This window comes from Parasteatoda tepidariorum, chromosome 3 (genome assembly GCF_982258835.1).
Source record: "Parasteatoda tepidariorum strain Cologne lab strain chromosome 3, Ptep-v5.0, whole genome shotgun sequence".
Classification (NCBI taxonomy): domain Eukaryota; kingdom Metazoa; phylum Arthropoda; class Arachnida; order Araneae; family Theridiidae; genus Parasteatoda; species Parasteatoda tepidariorum.
In genome coordinates this window covers 61,108,789-61,131,240 of record NC_141757.1, presented here as the reverse complement: position 1 = coordinate 61,131,240, position 22,452 = coordinate 61,108,789, and the positions used below count along the sequence as shown (strand labels likewise).

Genomic DNA, 22,452 nt, shown 5'->3' with positions numbered 1-22,452 from the left:
ATATTTGTACGTTGCATCTCTAAAATAGTAGCAGCAATTGCTGTTTATTTTTCAAAATTTAATTTTTTAATTACAATTTTACAGTGTTGAGCATAATCTTGTATGTCTTTACAATTTAAAAACTCCTTGAAAAAGTATTTTTGCAATAACGGACCCTATTTGCACAAATTCACAAAAGCAGACCCTGGCTGAAAGAATGTGATTTAACGTTATTTTATATTCACAAATTACGAGTAATTTTTTCACAATTTTACAAAAACGGACCTTTCACAAAATTTTTTGACAGACCCCTGATTACTATTTTAAAAAAGGGGGATAGAGGAAGCATTTGGATGCTATTAAATTTAAATGTTATTCAGGGTAATCCGTTTTTTATTTTCTTCCCCGCACCGTATGTAGTTTAAAAGCGTAATCAGTGTACCGCCACTTTTAAGAATTTATAATCTCCAAATCAGAATTCAGAATCCAAATGGCGTTAATTAAAACACATGGGTTTTTCTCCAAAGATATAGATAAAACGTATTTCGCATCCAATTAATAAATTTTTTTATTTTTTATCCAAGACCCACAATTAAGATTTTTGACACACAGGAAGAGTGCCTAACGACAATTCCCAACATAATTAAAAGATTTAAAGAGTCAAAATTTAAAATTCAAATTGTCATTAAGAATCAGATTACATTTAGGTATGCAGCGGATTCAGGATATAATGGCCACTACCAGGAATATCGACCGACAAATCTGTAAAGTACGCTATCATTAATTACATGTGTTTTGCAAGAGAAAACGAACAATTGAAAAGACGGTAATGTTCCTTTCCGGTCTTTCAAATCTGGACTTCATGGACCGTGTAAAAAATATCCCCACATCAAATTTCACAAGTATTTCCCGACAATTTTTGAAAAGATAGAAAGAAAGAAAGAAAAGTGCTTGTGAAAAAATTTTTATGCAAAGAAAGTGAAATCTTTCCTTTTTTTGAGAAATTACAAACACGAAGTAATTTTTGACGAAATTATAATTTTTTGGCAGCATTATGTTTAAAAAATTAGAATTTTCTTTCATTTCTTTAGCGATTCTCACAAGTATCTATTAAGTGTAAAAAAAAAAAAGTTTTAAATTTCTTAATACAAGGAAACTTAAAGATGGAGGCAATTTTCGCAAGCAGATGTGATACTAAGATAAAACAAAATGCCTAGTCATGACTTGATGATGAAAGTGAAAATTGGGCGATAAATCCCAACTAAGAATTTGTACAGAAATTCTAAGAAATTGTCTGAAACTAAGGATTATTCATCAAAATGTATGAAATCATTTTTCTGATTTCAGTAGAAATTATGAAGTAGATTTGAAATAATAAAAAACGTAACTAATTTATGCCTTATTTTAAATTGATTACGATTAAAAGAATCAATAATAACAAAGAGATGGATTATTTTCATGTTGCATTTTTGCAGAGAAAATTGTTCTTAATATTCTTAATAAAACTATTCTAAGAAAATGTTAAAAAGTAAGTTAACTGTTACAATATGACGCATTGATAAATCGTGATATAAAAAGTTGTGTAACTTTACAAATACTGGCAACGATAAAATTTTGCGTTAAAAGCATTACAAAAATCCTTTTTTTTTGTTAAATAAAAAACCAAGAAGCATAGCATAAACTAATTCACTAACTAGCAAGCATATAGCATTCTAGCATTCAAAATAATTTCATTATTTTGAACAGGACAGATGTTTAACTTTTCTCATACATTATCTTATAAGGTCAAGAACATAGATATAGCCTTATCAGATAAACATAACGAAGAGCCTTGATATAATTATTTATGATAATTATTTTCATTTACATTTTAATACGAAAATATAAAAATAAGTTAGCGTTGTTGCAATTTTATTGATTTCGTAAAAATATTATAGAAAAACGAATCTTTTGCGAAGGATTTGAAAAAGATTCCTGAAATAAAAACCTGTTAATAAATGTCAATAAGTGAAATAGCATTAGAGTGAGTGATTTTTGTAAAATATAAAGATGCATTTTAAAAATGCATCTTTAAATTTACTTCATAATTTATTTTGAATTGTGAACAAATTTTATTAATAATTTACCTAATTACAAAATTATTTATTTCTATTTTTTTTTTTTTTACAACTTGCAAAAAAAAAAACTAATATTTGAAAACTTTTTTTTACAATAAATGTCAGTAATTTAACTAGAAAGGTCCCTTTTTTTCCCTCTTACTTTTTTTTTTATTTAAAAAAGTACAGAAAATTTCATAACTTCGAGAAAAAGGGGTTTCGTATTTGTGAAAGATCACTGAGACGGGAGCTGGTTTTAATGAAAATCTTAAAATACGGTGGTTTGTCCAAGCTTTTTGAGAAATATCTGTTTTTGTGAAAAATATACCAAGAATTTTGTGAATCTGGTTTCTTTCGGTCTCAACAGTGACATGTATTTAAAATTACGTGGATAATTTTGTCATGTTACTAACTAGGATACTAAATACGGCTTTAGTTATAATTTGACTTTAACCAGTTTACTTTATAAGGTCCTGTTTTTCTGTAGAAAAAAAAATGTTTTTTTTTTTTTCCTTTCAAGAAGTTTCAGTTTTAAAATTATGTATTTAAAGACGACACATTAGGGGTCGGGATAGCCTGGTTAGTAGGGAGCTCCAACCCCTCCGGCCGAATACTCCCGGCGTAGTAAATGGTGACTGGTGCACGTTAAATCTGTCGGATTACAAGTCCTCCAAGTTCCCATAACTAATCAATATCTCTGGAGGTACTGAATTGGAGATTGATCATTCGCTGTTTTAGGTCGAAATTACGCTCTGCGAATGAATGACTGGGTTCAACCTTTAAAATGGAATGTGACGTGTGTGTGGTTGAAGTCGTAATCTTCATGGCCATAGGTGGCGCCTAAAAATTTGCTTGGTTTCACCAAGCAGGCTTGCTGGTATGGCACGCAGCATTTTAAGATAAAAAATACTGTGAAGGATTCGTTTTTAGGATAAAATATTTGGTAAAAAGTTCTTTTTTACGATAAAATAATTTGTAAAGGTCCTAGTAGCATAAATGAAAGACTGACTAAAAGAACATTTTATACACAAATGTGATAAATAATTTGTCGTTTGGGTTAGAAATTTTGTATTTTTTCTGCAAATGAATGAATTAACATAACTTATTATTATTAAATTTTTTTTTCACATTTAAAAGCAGAATCAACGTAAAGAATAAATGTAAACTAGTAAGTAGTACTACTACTAGTAAACTAGTAGTAGAAGAATGTAAACTAGAGCTATAAACTGGCACGGTCGTGAAGGGAAATCTTTCTTAGTATAAGTAAAAAAATTTTAAATGTAGAAATTACAAAATAATTCAAAGATCAATTAATTCTATCCAAAATAATTAATAACAAACTATTCTTCAAATTACGAGTTGAAGTATTTTCTGTACAGTCGAAATTAACTAGATGATACAGATATATATATATATATATATATATATTTCGAATTTTCAAAAGAATGATGCCAATTCATGAATAAAAGATTAACTCAACAAATCAACACAATTAGTCAACACATCAAAATTAATTAAATAAAAAAAAAAACTAATTTTAAAATTACTATAAAAATTTACTGAAAAATAATGCAAGTAATTTTTTGACTTTCAGACAAAGACACAGTAGATAAGAAGCTTCATAATGTTATGTTTTACTTCTAAGATGAGCCAAGCGGCAATGATGCCAGGGTCAAGAATAACATACAGGGTGTCTCAAAATTATCTTTCCAACTTAGAAGCGCAAAGACAATCGAAATGAATTGGAAAGAAAGATAGACAAATTTTGAAGCTGTCAAATATCTTAGCAACAAGTAAATTTTTGTGGGGCAGATTTTTATTTATTTATTCTCCTTTTGGCATGTTATGCTTGTAAGCACTGAGGATCTTTTCATTTAGTTTGGAATACGTAGATATATTTTTATCTACGTATCCCGCGATTCAGTAATTGTAATACCACAGATATGTAAGAACAAACACGGTAAAGCATTACCTTGTAACTTTTGTTCAGCAAGTCAATATTTTTGTTTCGAAGGGTTAACCTCAAATAAGCTAATTATATAATTAGTTCGAAATGTTATTTAGGAACGAAATCAGACACAAAAACGTATAATCCTAAAAAAAGAAAAAAAAATTTAATTAGACGGTTTTAGATTTTTGACTCTCGAAATATGAGGGGCAGTCGTAATCTGGAATATGGATAGGAATATGATTGTAGAGAGGAATATGGATAGGAGAGAGATTGAACATATGATCTCTTCAATACTAATTTCACCATATCTTTAAAACTTTTTAAGCGATCGAATTCGGTACTTTTTGCACACAATAATAATAATTAAAAAAAAACTAGACTATATAAAAGATATACCACGTAAAAACTTACTTTTTATAATTATTTATTACTTCATAATATTTGATAAAAAAATTTTTTTGCATTGTAAGGGTTAAAAAAAAAATGTACATCCTTATGAGCTACGCAATTTTAAAGGAAAACATACAAAATTTGAGCGAAAACAGCTTCTGAGATCCTAGTTTTCAAAATAAACAAACATAAAAGGAAATATATTGTAAATGAAATAAGTGAAAACTAAAGAAGCTAATAATTTAAAGCCCACTTTCACAATGATTATACACAATGGTTTTAATTTCTCAAGAGCTATTTGACCAATTGAATTCAAATTTAGTACCCGGAGAGAATATTTTTGTTTCTCCTCAGATAAATACATCAAGAGTAAATAACAGATTATAATACTATTATACAAAATAAATATTTTATACTTACGATTTCTCGGTCCAACGAGGGAGGGGGTGGTTCTCCAGGGTTTCTTTGGCACAGGTGAGAAGGGGCGAAGGGTATACAAACATCGTGGAAACATCCCAGGCATTCTGTAGGAGAACCAAGAGCAATATGATTGTTGGGCATAACACTGGGCAGCTTTTTTAAGTCTATTAAATTTATATCATTGTCCACTGTATCTTCGGGGGTGGGAGGCCGATGCATTCGGGGCCTAATAACAGCAGTGGTAGTATTGCTGTTAATATCACCGGCCGGTGCTTGATCGCGCATTTTGATATTTGAGCTATCTACTATACACATCGGTTAATATTTAAAATTTTTGTTTAAATTTATATAACTAATAAATTTTTAATACATAAGAGAAAATATCACAGGTTTCCCGACATCAATTTATATGTATCGGCAATTTGAAAGAAGACCGGCTTTCAAAGCCTGAAATTAGTCTTCACGAAGCAACTCGTTGCTTAGATACGCGAGCTAGTGAGTGAATTATTAGGAGAGAGCTCAATCGAGATGAATTCTGTGTCACATTCAATCCTTGGCGAGGTTACATCAGTTTCGGAGAAAAGCGCCAACGACTGTATCTCGCCAATTACATCGGCAGCGATCGCTCTCTGTTGCCAGGGCCGTGATTCATAGATTTGTCAAGGCCTTAGTGGGATTTGCAAGGACAATATCGGGAGACTTATACATTAGGAAATAAAATTATTGAACCAGACATATTACGAAATAAAGAAATTTTTTTTCCAGCGTCTAAAATGGTTGACAAATGATGCAGGCTATCATATTAATTGGTAACAGATATATATATATTTTGCAAATGGTGCACAGTAATAATCCACTAATATCAATTAAATTTGTTTAAATAGAGAAAATAACCAATTTATTTTTCTTAAAATAAACAGACATAAATGGGAATTTAATAAGAATCAAATAAGTGAAAACTAAAGAAGCTAATAGTTTAAAACACACTTTCATAATGGTTCCAAACATGCGTTACAGCATGCATATTTACGTAGATATAATTTATACATATTTATTAAAGAAAATAATGGCGGCATAAATCAAAATAAATTCTTAAAAGTTACATAGATTGAAATTTAAAATTTTTTTTGTACTAAATTAAATTTTATTTGTTGAAAATTTGAAATAATCATTTATTAGTCATCGTTAAGCAGTAGTATTAGTTTATTTTAGTTTCTTCCATTGAGTCCAGATTCTTCATTTCTACCCGACGAAATGCCTAACTTACTGGTGAATTATTAATCAACAACATACTAAATAAGGTGCACATAAGGAATCCAGATTTGAGATGTCAGCGTTAGGCGGACAAGGCATAAAAGCCTCATTTACAAAGGCGTTACTTATTACATAAATTGATATTTAAATAATATTAATAGACATCAAGAAATTTTGTGAGCATTAGTCAAATTTAGTGAACAAGAAAAGTTCTTTTCTGACCTTCAATGCTATAAAAAAATTTTCAGAATTAATGAAGGTCATCAAATATAATGCTGAAATTATTTATAATTAATGACAAGAGATGTCGAGTCGATTTTAGGTTCAAGGTTCCAAAACGATTACTAACTTTCATAATTGTGGAATTATATGATTTGCCATTAATAAGGAGACACGATGCAGGCGACAAAAAAAAAAAAGATAGTCCATATTTACTGTACCGTGTGTTCGAAAGACAACAGTCGATTTGAAAAATTTATTGATTTCAAATCGTTTAAGACATAAATGTACGATTAGCTGCGTTTTTTTTTAGAAAAGCAATATTTCTGACCATATTTGAAAATTTGTTACTAAATTCGTCAAGAGATGGGGCTACAAAAAAACTATGTTTTTTAGGGTTTTTTTTTATTGAACAATTGTATAAATTATTTATAATGAAAATTATTTCGTATATAATTGAGTATCTCATTTTCTAAACAACTGAACTTTTAATGACGTAAATTTATAAAATAATATCTTTCTCTTCTTTTATTTATTTATTATTATTATTATTTTTTAATGGCATGGCAAAACTATTTGTGCGATTATATTGACCATCGATAAATATACTCAAATCAAATTGATGAAAATAGAAAGCAATTACAAGAAAAGGATCAGGGAGGAGTTGTTGGTTGTCAGGTTGGAGTAGCAAAGATTTTATAGTTTTTAACTAAAGCAACTCAAGTAGCTCAGAACTTGTTTTATACTAATTTTATGACACGGCTGCATAGAAAAGACAGAAACTTGCAAGCTTCTGCAAATTCGAGAAAAAACACGTTTATACATCATGAAACGTTTACTACATCATGATCTAACTTTGTAGAACGAAGGATACACAATATTTCTACCATATACTATTTAGAAATTACAGGGCAAGAGAAAGGGTAGAAACTTGCAAGTTTTTAACGCGTATTCGATTCATTTAATAATTATCCGAACGTAATTAGATACTTTTAACAAAAATACTTAATATACAAAGTTAGACTTGAAGTTGAATGAAAGAAACTTTAAATACTAATTTTAATACAATTATATTATACTCTGAGGGTCTTAATTTTTTTTCATAAGTTAATATTAATAAAACGGGTTAAGTATTTCAATTTAATTTAAAAAAATTTTAAAAAAAATATCTAGTTGAAAAAGAATTCTTTGTATATCATCACTAAGTCAAAACACAGTATGAGTAATTATTGAAATTTAAAACAATTGTAGATTGTTTTTATCATTTTATTACATACCATGAAAATTTATTTCCGGAAACTTTAATTAATTCTTAGATATAAATAAATTTTTAAAAAAATATAATTTCATTTGAACAAATAGAAGCAAAGTATCAGAAATAACTCCAGAATGCTAAAAGGAAATAAATGTTTTTACTTATATTAATGGTTATTCAAGAACAAACTTCTTACTAAGGAAATCACAAGTTAAAGATCTATAAAACAAGCATCAGATCTTTAGGTACGTATGACAGGGAAACTCGGACTCTAACAAATAAAGAAGAATCTAAACTATTTATTTTCGAAAGGAAAATTTTGAGAAGCATTTTCAGACCAATTAAAGTAAAATACAAAGTGAGAATAAGAAGCAATAGTGAACATGGCTATAATAGTGATCAGACGAGAAAACATACTCAGATTAATTAAATCTAGATGTTTGGCATGGTAGGGGGGCATGGAAAGATTAAATAATAGAAATTCAAAAAAACTTTTAAAATATTAAACCTTAGTATTCGATACCAAGGGAAAGACCGAAAATGAGATGGCTGGACGAGACAACCTAAGATTTAACAAACTTGAAGGTGAAAAACTTGAAATTGAAAATCAAAAATAGGTAAATTAGGAACAATATTGTTCGGCAGGTAAAGTTTCACAACGTGCTGTAGGGCTATATAAGTAAGTAAATATTTAATTAGATTAAAGTTTGGCTCAATGGCCCGAATAGAAACAGTTGTTAAAATCATATATAATTACTAATCCCCTCAATGCTTTTTTTTTTCTTCTCCAGAGGTTTTTTCTCAGCCTACCTTCGTGAATGATGCATTAAAATTCATTCTTTGTTATACAGTAATATACCAAATGGTGGGGCCTGTAAATAACAACTCGCAACGTTGCAAATAATAAAATAATGGCCACAAAAAAGCGACCGGTTTTTATCGTTTTTTTCCTTTTTCGTATTGAATTTTCTTGAACGGTCAAGTGAGTATGCTTAACTAAACTTTGTCATAGATTTATATTATATTTATTGTTGAATTAACTTTTTTGAGATGTAGATTAATTCTATGATTTTTTTAAAAAAATATTATTTTATCCAAACAAAAAAAGAAAGCAAAAAGTGGCTATTAAATGAATAGGACCTATCGGTCTTGATCAACGACTCATTAGGTTTGAAGAAAAAGTGGCCACTGGCAATTAATGGAAATTTTAAATTTTCAGGTCTAGCAAATGGTAATTTACTTTAAAACAAATAAAAAAACACATAATTATCTATTGATTCATATTAATTTCAAATATTAATTTGATAAATAAATATTGAGTTTATAAAACTTCTCATTTATTAAAAGTCATTATAACAGATTTGTTAAAAAATTCATTCATTGTAATCATTTCACTGACGTCATGTGACAAGACCCACTAGTCACTTGTGATTGATTGATTCATAATCATTGTTTATTTCAAATATATGAAATCCATCTTGATTGACAAGTTCCGCGAAAAAACATGAAAAGTAATGTGTATATAATGGGATAAAAAATTTAAAAGCAAGTGATACATTTCATATCTAAAGAGATAACATTTGATTATCTATCCAAATTTAGAAGTAATGGAGATATTTAAAAGAATCACTGAGTCCACCAGTTTCCTTATCTATATAAAAAAAAATCCTAATAATAAATTATAAAAAAAGCTTTAAGAGGTAAAACTACAATCAAATTTTTAAAAGTGAATTTATGGTTCACATAATGAGTAAAAACTAATATATATATATATAACAAAACAGGTTCATGTTAATACTTTCTCACGCTAATTATTTTATTTTCATTGCAAAAATAATTAACGCGAGAAACTATTAATATAATGCATCGTACGTAAATACGTACCATTAATTGGGTATTAAATTAAGCTTTTTAAAAGATAATTATTCTCTTTTATTCTATAAAGTTCAAAATAAATAAATTATCAATAAATAATGACTCAATGAAAGCAACAATTAGGCAGTTTCTTTCATACTTTTAATGATAGTTAAATACATAAATATAATTTTTATTAATAACAATTAGCGTTACAATTAAATGTATTTTTTGAACGGACCAATCAGAATAAATTTTATAAATATAGACAAATATAACTTTTTAAGAATGGAATTTAAATCGTTGTCTACTAGACATTTTTAGTCACTAGAACAACACACTTTATTGACATATTTCAGACAATAGCTCATTTTTTAAGAATTATATTTCTCCTTAACAATCATAAACAATGAGGTTATTCCTTTGAATGTTTTTCTTTTAAATATCAAAGGTTATTAAATTTTTTTTTCTGTCGTAGAGGATTTTAAAAAATGAACAACTATTCTAAGCATCTTCTCTATATCATTTTTTAGATATTCTTATAACTAAACACTCTGATTATTATGCAACATTGTTAATTGCAAATATTTTGCTTATCGTACACACTATTTTAAAATTTTAATCTTAATAATTGTCAGAAAAGTTTTACATTTCCTACTTTCGTTTCTATACTATACTTTTCGCTCTACACCTTTGCTCTGATTCTTCTTCTTTAAACTCCGAAAACTTGCAACCTGAGTTATTCACCAGCCTTCCATAGCGTGTGGAAATGTATTTTGCTTTGATTTGCCTCTCTCAGCCGCTGCAGTGTCTTTAGTTTTTTTTCCAAACTTTATTTTTTCCTTTCACCTATATTTAATATTTTTTCGTTGACAACTTAAACGCTTTCTGTTTCAATTCACCCTTGATTCACGTTTGGCAAGTCTTGAGAGTGGGAGCCCATTTTTGAGAGCTGGAAACATGTCGACTTTTATAAAAATCTTCATATTTTTTGAACAAATGAACTTTTATATCATAATGCATGACTTTAAGTGTTTAATAAAATATTTAAAGTTTCACTATCTTCGTATAATATGTTGTTAAACTATAATTTATATTAAGTCTTTTGTGTCGTTGACATTTTTAAGCGGTCATTTTAAGACGATACTACAACACAGAAGGCTTAGATAAAATTTCAAGAAAATAATTCAATTAATGAATAATCCAACTAATATACGAACAATTTCAAATTTTTAAGTCAAATATTATATCACGATGTTCTTGGATTAAGTTTAATGATATTCATTAATTAAAAAGAATTAAGTGTTCATCATGACACAACTAACTACACAGAGAACGCGAATGTTAATAACAGGAAAATAATTAACACTTGTAAAAAGTTTGAAAACTGGATGCATTTTTAAATGAATATGTTGGTGCTATTAAATGGTGTCAATTTTTTAAATCCATTCTGTTGCATGACATTAATTGGAAGACTTAATGGACGAAACCAAACAATTTGCCTTCAACCAGTTATTTTTTTTCAGACTTCGTAAAAACGAGTTTGGGTTATCAATTCCAACATAAATTTATTGGCATTTCAGATTAAACAGTTTTTCAAACTAGCACTTCTAAATTTTTTTGTAACTCATATTAGTACGGATAAAAATATATTTTAGTGAAAAATAGCTTTGATTGTGGTGAATTTTGGCTATCATGAGTTCGCCTCCTGCAACAGCATGATACCAATTAATACTGAATAGAGTTAATCATAATTTTGATTGGATGTACTATTATTAAAAACGTGTTTTGTTTAATCTAATAATGTAAAGCCGCCGGCTAGGACGAAAAATAATAATTACTAAATTAGACATATTTTACCTTTATTAATCGTGTTCGCATATGTCTCTCAGTTTTGTTCATGATTTTTTAGTCTTGTTCTGTATTAATTTATTGATTGTTTACTTTTTTTCCTTCCCGTTCGCAGAAGGGGAATTCAGCTAGTTCAGAATGTGTTACTTAGCGTAAATGAGATTCCTTGTGATATGCGCAATAACAAATACAAATAGATTTGAAAATTAGGAGAAAATAGAAAGACCCTAAATCTGAAAGGATAACGTAAAGCATAAATTCCTTAAACATGTATCGCCAATAATAAACGAAATGGTGCAATAGTGTTTGATTTATTAGTACCATAAGAATGAAGCATTTATAGCTAGGTAAATAAAGGGAAAATGATATTCGAACTAATGCTAGTGGCATCAAAAGTAATTTAGTGTTGCAATTCCAAGAAAAAGCACCATCTTTTACTTTGAAATACATAAGCTCACGTGTTATAGCGGATGGTAATTAATATAGCTCAGAAGCGCGTGTTTCTTTATTAGAATATAACGTGCTAAACTGCCAACGTCGCAAAAAGTTTTCCTAAAAACACATTAAGTCTAACCAGGGTTCCCACTATATTTCAGAAAAAAAAAAAATTCCCTGACTTTTCCAGGTATACCAGGTAAATTTTAATGAAAATTTAGACCATATTTTCAACGAAAATTTTAATTCTTTAATTTGTAATGCGAAATATTAGTTATTCTGTGTAAAAAGATAGTATTAAATGAGGAAGAGAACATTTCAGTTTGACTAAAATGTGAAATTTTTAAAACAAATAACTGTAATAGATATTAGAATTATTTAACTCGATTCTAAATAACTGATTACTGTTATTGACAAATTTTAAGACTGGTTATTTTCCAGGTATAATATAGGAATATTCCAGGTTTTTGTAAAAAAAATTGCAACTTTCCCTGACTATTCCCCGATTTTTAGAGTTAAAATAAAATTCCTTTTTGGAGACCGCTCCAAATTACATAAACTTTTGAGAAGTTTATGGTTTAACGGTTATTAATTATTTAACTGTTGCTTTTTGATTGATTCAATTCAAATCTTTAATTGAAAATTTTAAATATTTATTTCAGAAAATTGAAATAACAATAAAAAAAAAAGTCAAAATCTTCTTTAAGTATTTTTTAATACTAAAATACAGTTCACGATTTTTACAAACTTAGAGAACATATCTACTGAATGTGGTTTGATCCTTCTATTTCATATGCATCAATCAAATTCTCAATTTCTAAATGTATATTTATAGGAACTCTTGTTTTGATGATAAAGTGACAAAAAATATTGTCGATGCAGAATTGGAAAACTATTTGTATTAAAATGAAAAGTCTACTTTAAAAATATTTGATTTCGACACAAAATCGTTTATATATAACTAAAAGGGAAGGAAAGAATATCTCCACTCTTTTCTTAAGATGAAAAACGATTAAACTTTTCAAATTTGCTTTCGAACGACATCAATTTGGAGTTTGGTCATTTGGAGTCCACCAAGTGGAACAGTTTAGAGAGAATTTCAAAAGATCCGTGTGAGGTAACTGACACAATAGTTAATCTTTGGTACTTAAAATATTAATTTTCATAAACATACTATAACAATAATTGCCTATTCTTTTGTGCTTATTTTACTGAATACTAAATGCTTGCTGGTTTTTATTTTTATTAAAAGAAATGGAAGTATTTTTTTAAACAGAATTCCAATATAAATTTTTTGAAAATTCTTTGCTTCATTTTCAAATTAAAAAAAAAACATTTAAAACGAATTTTTTTTTTTTATAATAATAAACAAAAAATCTATCAATAAATAAATAAAACAAACTAAGTTCAATCTTAAGATTTGATTACAAGGAGACAGCAACAGTAAAATTTAGAAATGGAAATTAAAAGATGACTACGTGCAGTACGTCACTGAGTTTGACGTTTGTCGTAACTTCGATAGCAATACTTCCGTAATCTTCTTTTTACTCATAGGATTTTAATTGAATGAAACTAACCTTCCGAGCATGTCAAATTAAACAAATGTTTACTATGTCAACATTGGATTGTGGTAACATGTGCTCAGTAAGACAATTTTTATATTTTTATTAACAGTCAGCAACAGAGAAATCAGCATTGAACAGGATCGTTCAACGTTTTTATTCAATAATTAATATTTTATTCAATATTCTGTCTCGTTAAGTTGGAAATTTTTTAGGTTGAAAATCTTTCTCGTTAAGTTGAAAATTCTCGTAAGTTGACTCGTTAGGTTGAAAGTTCTCGTTAAATAAAACAGTTTGTGGTCACTAAGATTGATTGATTTAGAAAATTGATGAAAATCACATTTAGTACATATCATCCGGTAAAAAAAATAACATATTTTTACTCTTGGGAATTTATCAGAAAAGTTTTTCAAGAAAAATGGTGCTTAGACAGGGTGTGCGAAAAGTATGAAAACGCTCAAACACCAAGCAAAATACGCATATACAAATTCATATTTTCAAAAAATGTATTCAATAACCCCAAAAAAAAAGGTGAGTACGGGGCCATTCAAATATTACATGAGCAATCTTATGAGGGGCGGAGTATGAGAAATGCTTTTGTAAAACATTGAAATTCCCATATTTTCAAACTTTTCTTAAAAACAAAATTAAAAAATGCAACAGAAACTTTACAAGTGAAAAAATTTCAATTGTGAAATAAAAGTTGAATTCGTGAAAAGAAAAAATATAAAAACAAATTTCTTTGAAGAATTTTAGAGGTCAAGCGTTTTGAACACAAGATTCTTAAAGAATAGTCGGCTCAAAATTTCAGGAGAGGAATAAAAACGTGAACTTTTTTATGGGGTTTTGTGAATTTATTATTTTTGCTGACAAGGGAGCCAAAAATTAACTTACGTAACATTTGATCTACCTATCTCCCTCTATCTGTCTCTATATATATGTATATAAGTATATGGGTGTGTGTTACTGAGAATGACCGAAATTGGTGGTTGTTGACATCCATAGGTGAATGTAGACGATCCCATAGTCGCTTTGGTAAATGTCCGAAATATATTAGGTCTAGTTAAGTGCTACTGTCCGGTATACATTTGCCTGATATGCCCTAAAGCAATGTTTTTTAAAGGTCAAGTGCCACTGCCCAGTATGCATTTAACTGACCCTCTGAACATTGATGTTTCTCCTAATCTATATCCTCAGCAAATATTAAAATATCGAATAAATATAATAATATCAACGAACAAATTAATATCAAATCAGATACAGCAAATATTTCGAACATTCACCAAAGCTATTATGTGATTGTTGACGTTCACCGGTGAAAGTCGACATTCTCTTGATTTCGGTCATTCACGGTAACATCATGTAACATGCTTTTATATATAATATAATCTAAGTATCTTAATTTTTCGACCTGCCATGTATTTCCTGGCTGGAGATAACTTTGATAATAGATATGGAGATAATATTTTGAACTCCGACAAAAAAAAAAAAAAAAAAAAAAAAACTTGATCCATATCATTTTGCGATTACAGCGCCTCTTGTGAACCTAATGCAAAAATTGTACATCGAATTGAGGCACTTTTTTCTGGAAAATTAAAATCTAAAAAAAAAGTTGTTTCTGTTAAGATTTGAAATTTTTCCTTTCCCCGATAGTGTGAGGTTAGGGGTCGAGTTTAATATCACTGGTGTAATGTTTCACAAAGGGAATTTTTTGATTTTTGAGTCGATGCGTATTTATTTGACAATTACCAGACTTTCTGGAAACCCAGTACTGTTTGTCTAAGATAGGTACTCTGACCGCCAAGTCTGCGGCAGTCTGGTGCTATGGAAACAAGAAGAGGGCATTTTAGGGAGGGTGGCTTCGATGAAGAGGTCTCCTTTTCTTTCGCCGAAACCAGTCCTAAAGAGGGACCCCGCATCCCTACTTGAAATAATCATACCTCGTTACCATAGTCACCGCCACAGCTCCAGACGAATGTCTGGCAGAGTACCCATCGTAGACAAACAGTATACGAGTCTTGAAAACATTACCAGAATTATTGGATGACCAGATTATGATTCTATAAATACTAAATAGGTTATATTCTTCTAATGGCGTCATTTCCATAATTTTGAAATTTTTACTTTCACGATTTTTATGGGCGTTTTTTAATTTTATACTCAGACTACGACAGACTGCTGCAAAAAATGGGGACCGATTTGAAAACGTTCTTTTAAATATAAATATTTCCTATCTCAAACTTTCACTTAAATTTCGATCTTGATTTTTTTTTTACTCTATATATCCGCCAAGATTGGCGAGTAAGTTCTTAAATAGGTTCAGTTTCGGGATCTTCCCCCCACCCCCCCTCTTCAACCGAAAAGGAAACAGTCACAAATGATGGAGGGGAAATTAATTTGTAGTAGATGAGCAAACGGTGTTGCTAGGCGTTTTAAGACAATTCTATATATTTCCTTGCTTTCTTTTATTTTAAGGAAACAGAAGAAAACTATACGTAGATTATTGAAAATTCAGAATTTTATATCATAATAGTATAAGATTGAATAATAATTTATACGAATAATCTGATTGAATTATCAATTTTTAGAAATACTCTTTTGTATTTTGAGTTCACTACAAAATATCGAATTGAAAAAAAGATATTTTAGATCTAAGATCAAATTACATTAAAAAAAAACTGTTTTTGAGTTTAATAAATAATTTCTATTAATTTTTTTTTTTTTTTATTCCTGACACCATTTTAACAATTGGAAATCATCATTAACAATTCACATAATTAGCATTTAAAAAGTAAATAATAAATACAATCTAGAATTCACTATTAAATCTAGGTTCTAGAAGTAAAATATTTTAATAATACAACTATGATTTATTAAACTATGAAAAATTTAACATGTAGTTAATCAAACTTTAATATTTTTTAATAATATCAACTACACTCAATACCTTTTACAAAACTATGTAAATTATAAAAAACTAATAATTTTTCACAATTTCAGGTAGGCAGATGGGGAAAAAACCGTACATTTATCGTATGAGAAAAAAAACATGGTTATTCTGCATTGCTTATTCATTCTTCATACAAGACGATAGCAATGAAAGTGCGTGGACGAAAAGTTAACAAATTTTTATCTTTGAAGATTCTACCCACTAGACAGAGCAAATCGCATTAAAAATTACTTGTAATAACAGGATTTAATGACAATAAATTAAACCGTCCTATAAAAAAAACCTACCCAATATGTTTTGAAAGGGTTTTTAACCCTTTTTTCAACAAAACGGCCATAAAAGTGCCTTTTTTTATTCAAGGAAACTATATAAAAAAAGGTGTGTGTATGAATAATACACGTATTTATTTTTTGTAGCTTGAAATTTACAACTCCATATGTCGATGCAACTTGGGCTTAATAATGTAAACAATATTAAAAAATATTTTATCGCAAAACACTAACTATGTACTTCACAAAGAGTATAAGTAGCTGAGCTAAGAGTACGAAATACATATCACAGATACTTATATGAAATAGGAGACGAAAGCTGATTCCATGATTCTGACGGAAGGGAGAGGGAAGTGGTTAAGGGATATTTAAACTAAAATAATTAATGCACTCGGACCAATATTGAAGTTATAAAAGTTATTATAACTTCGCAAGTTCATCTAAAATGATTTTGTTAATTTTACCATCATGAAAGCCATCTTTAACAATTAAAAGAAATTGACTTAAATATATTATGGTCCGTATAAGCCAGGATTCAAATAATTATCCATAAGAAGTACTAAACTAGCAAACATATTTACCTTTAACAACTATTTAAATGAAATACTGAAAATATGATTTAAAATAAGCAGCATCACGTAATATTTCATTTCTAAATGCTACGTTATAGGTCTCAAGTTTGAAGAGCGTAACAACTAGATATAAGAAATAACACGTTTCGAACTGTTAAAAAAATTCTTTTAATTATTCATTTTTATCTTTTACGCATATTTAGGTAATGTAATCGATAATATCATTAAAAAAATTCAGGAATGGTCGATATAGTCGAAAGTAGATATCTTACCCGCAGAGTCGACATTCTGAATTTCTGGCATTATTTTTGACATAAAAAGCTTTTTTTCTAAATGTAATAATAAAATTGAAAAGGGATAATGAATCATATGACATGTAATTTTTTTAACTACTTTTTTCTAAATACGGCAGCGAAGAATAAAAATGTAAAAAGAATTTACGATAATAACAATTTAAACAGTTTTATACATACGCAAATTTGAAACTTTAAAATTTGTTTAGTTGATAATTTGAAATAGAATAGTTTGTACTTTGAAATAATTATTCAAGCCACGCACTACTACTAATTTATTCCTTTCCTAACTATATTAGCATATCGCAAATTAGTGAACGTTAATTTCAGAATTTTGTTGAACAACATATTTTAATATTCGTAACATGATTAAAAGTGATTTGTTCGAATATAATTTAATAGTATTTTATTCATAATTTTTGGTTTAACTTCAGTTTCGGAATAGAATGAAAACGTTTCACAATGTACCTATTTACCTGTCAACCAAGGTCGGCAGTATGGCTACGTTGATGTCTCACATTTAGAAATCGCCGTCATTATTATACGTACTATGTAACGTAACACGAAAACTTACGCAATGCTTTTTTATTTATATATTTTCAGCTTTAGGATTTTTATTTTAATTTCAAGTATAAGATTTCAAAAAATAAATAAACAAATAAAAATAATAATTAAATAAATTAAAAAAAAATAGTGTTAAAAAAAACCCAGAAAATTTTTAACTTAGCGATATTTTTGTCTAAATAATGTATCACGGAGATATATATTAATACAGTATAATAAATTACAGCAAGTTTTGTTATAAACTTTTAACAAGAATTAACATCGATTAATACTAGTCGATGAACAATGCTAAAAATATAGCACTTGGGAAATGTTAAAATTATCTTGTAGTAGTTCAATATTAGTAAAAAGTTTTTGGAATTCAGAAGAAGACCAGGGCCTATCTGAGACTGGGGTAGCAGTGTAGAAGACTGAGCAAAAAGTGTTCACTAAATAAGATTATACTACAAGGTGTCTGCTTAGAAGAAATTTGGATCCGTCAACGGACCCTTCACAAAATATCTTTTCATAAAAACGGACCCTTCACAAAATATTTTAACTTAAAAACGGACCCTTCACAAAATAATTTATCTATTAATCGGACCTTTCACAAATTTGTTTATCTTCATTATTGTTTTGTTAATCGAATAAACCCTAAATTTTGTCTTCGGCAGACGCTTCTTCCTTTATTCGTCCGAAATGAATATTCTGCGTTCAGCAGTATAGGCTAAATACCAAATATTTGTATGTTGCATCGCTAATTTAGTAGCTGCAATTTCTGCTTATTTTTTGAAATTTAATTTTTCTAATTACAATTTTACAGTGTTGAGCATAATCTTGTATCTACTTACAATTTAAAAACTCCTTGAAAAAGTTTTTTTGCAATAACGGACCCTATTTGCACAAATTCACAAAAGCGGACCTTGGTTGAAAGAATGTGACTTAACGTTTATTTTATATTCACAAATTACGAGTAATTTTTTCACAAGTTTACAAAAACGGACCTTTCACAAAATGTCTGGACAGACCCCTGACTACTGTATAAAAAAATATTAATGCAACAAAAATATAAATAAAATAATTTATAAATTTAATAATTATTAATGCGAATCAATTAAAAATAGCAGGGTATGGGTTGGGGTGGAACAGGTGGTAAACATTAATTGTACTTTTCAATTATTGCACGTCGTTAAAAAACTGCTCTTCACAAGATTTTCAAAAATAAACTTCCTTTTGAAGTATTTTCACGAGCCAGCAAATTTAACGTACAGGTAAGCAAGTCACAAATTCGCTATTCATGAATTATAATAAACATTCAGAAGATTGCTCTTGAAAATTTAATTTATCGATGACAAAACTATGCATAATATATAAGCAGGTGTGATATTACGGAATAAGGTTTCCTTCACTTTGACCTTTCTCAAGGACAACGTCCATTTAATTTTTAATAAAGGCAGAAAAAAAAACTCATCACAAAAAAAAGAAAAAGTTATCGTTATAAATAAAGCTACACCAGTCGGAGCAGTTTAAATAAATTACTCTCGCCAACGCAACGCTCTACAAAAGAGCTGCATGATTTAGACAAGCAATTAAGTACGTTGACCTTGTAGAAACAAATCAGTTAAGATCCGATTCCGATAGGAAAACGTAAGACAGAGCGTTTTCTGATGATCGAGTGCTGCGTTTAATAACTGAAGCGTAAGTAGATAAAACCGAAGAAAGTGATTTGTTTGGGAGAAAAAATCAACCGAAACTCATCGAGGAAAAACAAATAGTGAAGATTACGGCTTTTTTTAAAAATCGGTATACGGCTTCTTTAAAATTCGATTTTACGGGAACTATACAACCGATTTTGATTAAATTTTGTATTTTGCCATGTAAAATTAGATATTTTAAAATACGTAAAAAATTGTAAAAACTTGCGATTCAAAAAATTTTTTGACTATTACTTAATAAAAAATAATAAATATTTACAAACATTTATTTTTGCATGGAACTATCTCTGGATAAACGAATTTTATATTGGAGTGGAACATTTTCTCAATTTGCTAAAAAAATTCTCGAGATATGGCGGAATAAGCAAAAAGTAAAATTAACATTAATGGGTCCAAACTATGGTCCGTTCACCTGACCAAATACACACTATGGGGACCACATTATTCATATTGCGGCTATCCCCTATATTTTCGGGATCAGAAATCCGAATCCAGAGAAAAATCGGCATGTTTATTCAGAGAAAGAACGTTTTTGCGTCTGATTTCTTAACTTAAAATATCGTCTGCACCAATTAATTGGCATATTTGAAGTTACCCCCTCGAGCCAATCAGACTAGAGCGTGAAGATCGGATCATCAGATCAAAAGTTTATCAGGGTGGTCTTTATTTTTATTTTCTTTTGGAAAACTGTATTTCACAAATGAACATAGGGAAAAAAAATCTGAATTTTCGCATTGTTGATTTTTGAGCAATTTAGGATTCTATCCTCTATTTTCTAGATTGGCGGTTCCCAAACCCAAGAGTTCCACGGAAGACTAAAAGACTTAAGACTTTTTTTTTTACCTCACATTTTATTTTATCTTATTTTATAACCGTCGTTGAACAGTCGACCCAATTCTATGGGTTAACGACTACTAATGTTCAACTCCGCAGCCTTGTAATTTTGAACCCAATCCAGAAGACAAGGGAACTCCTGTATCGAGTATTGGGAGAAATTTGCCTGCGTGGAGAACTTTTTTGATGAAGCTAACCCGCATTTGCTTTACATGGAGAGGAGGACCACGAGAACATCCCACGGTTAGCCTAACGGCAAGGGGCTAACCCCGTCTACCACTGAGGATATTTCACGTCAGCACTGTGGTCGGTGCAAGCCGGATGCGGAATTTGTATCGACTGGCCCCGGTTCGAACCCGGTTCGCCTCATTGGAGGGTGAATGCTCTATCCTCTGGGCCATCGCGGCTCTTTACCTCACATTAATGATTTTCGAAATCTTACTTATATTTAGATCTAATTAGTATTTAAAGAAAGCGCCAAAATAAGAGAAATATTTTTTTTGTTTAAAAAAATTTTAATTTTTAAATAACAATGTTTTGAATATATTTTAAAAAGAGCATACATTTATGAAAAATTGTATTATTTTAAAGTAGTATTTGATTACTTAATACGCTCACAATTATTTTTACTAACTTCATTTTACAATGTTTTAACATACTTCATAATTTCTAAAGTCGGGGTTTCGCCGAAAAAAAGTTAAATCATTTAGGGTTCCACAGCTGAAAAAAATTGGGAATTTCTCACAAAGCTCCTAATTCCTTATGATTACGTTATTAACTACCATTTCCTTTAGTATAATATTTTCAGTTTATTATTCAAACAAATTGTACCAAATTTCGTATAAGTTTTAGATTAAAAAAAATTGTACGTTGTTAAATATTATTAATATTTTAATGGTCAGAGAAATACTTATATTTATACAACATAACATACATTTTCGTTCAAAACTCAAATACTAATTTTTAGGATTTCGCATTCAAGAAATCAATCAATGTAAATTAATATTGATTTCAAAAGTAGTCTTTCACAAAAAAACAGCTTATTACTTTAAACACTAAGCAGCCACTATTCAAAAGTTTGGTAGGCAGTTTTAATGTAGTAGAAACGATTAATTATACAAGCTAATTTCCCATTCATACCTGAATGACGTTTAATTCATGTCTACGATTATTATACAATGTATTGTAATAACAAACTAACAATGAATAATGTGACTAATGATTTTGAGTTAAATCAACTAAGCAATACCTAATAATATAATCTAATGGATGTTGAGAGACAGTAATTTAACATTTGACGCAAATGGGGGGACACCAACTTCTCTTATATATATTTTTTCCCCGAAGCTCTAATTAGGAGCAAAAATATATTTTGGTACTTCTTAATGGTAAAAAAATTCTGTAAGATAATGGGAAATATATTTGCATTTAAATATAAATTCAAAAAAAGTAGTTTGAAATTTTTTTCATTGAGATTCAAAAATTTATCATTAATTGATTTTGTAAATTAAATAAATTTAAAAAATTTTTACATTGAGATTCAAAAATCTATCATTAATTGATTTTGTAAATTAAATAAATTTCAATGATGAATAACTGTTTCTCTTACATATAAATATTTGCAAATTTGAAAAATTATTTTTTGAAAGTAAACCATGTTTGAAAATTTTCCCTTAAACGAGAAAAAAAAGAAAAGAAAAAAAGAGACAATTGTGTTTTATGCTGTATTTCATAACCATAAATTATTGAAATGAAAAATTTCAATAATTTATGGTTTTTAAATAATTTTGTCCTAAATTAATAAAAAAAAAGGAAAAAAGTATAAAAAATATATGTTTAACAAAATTTCTATGTCATGTTATTTTCCAATATATATAGAATGATTTTCAGGCTTTAAAAAATTTAATTTTTACTGAAAAATAGGATGCCAATTACAGTTTTTAAAGAACCGTGGTTACCGGGATTCGCAGGTCATAATAACGAAACGTAAAAATGGTACAAAATATAAGT

At 28.7% G+C, this 22,452-nt stretch overlaps 1 protein-coding gene across 3 annotated transcripts in view; it reads right to left on the bottom strand.

The window, feature by feature from the left end:
• Positions 1-22,452, bottom strand: part of LOC107439742 (phosphatidylinositol 3-kinase regulatory subunit alpha) — a 102,148-nt gene that overhangs the window by 28,275 nt on the left and 51,421 nt on the right. For all 3 annotated transcript variants that reach the window (XM_043044325.3, XM_043044326.3, XM_043044328.3), the window contains exon 5: positions 4,837-4,940. In XM_043044325.3, coding sequence (XP_042900259.1) covers positions 4,837-4,940 — 104 coding nt within the window. The remainder of the gene's footprint in view (positions 1-4,836; positions 4,941-22,452) is intronic.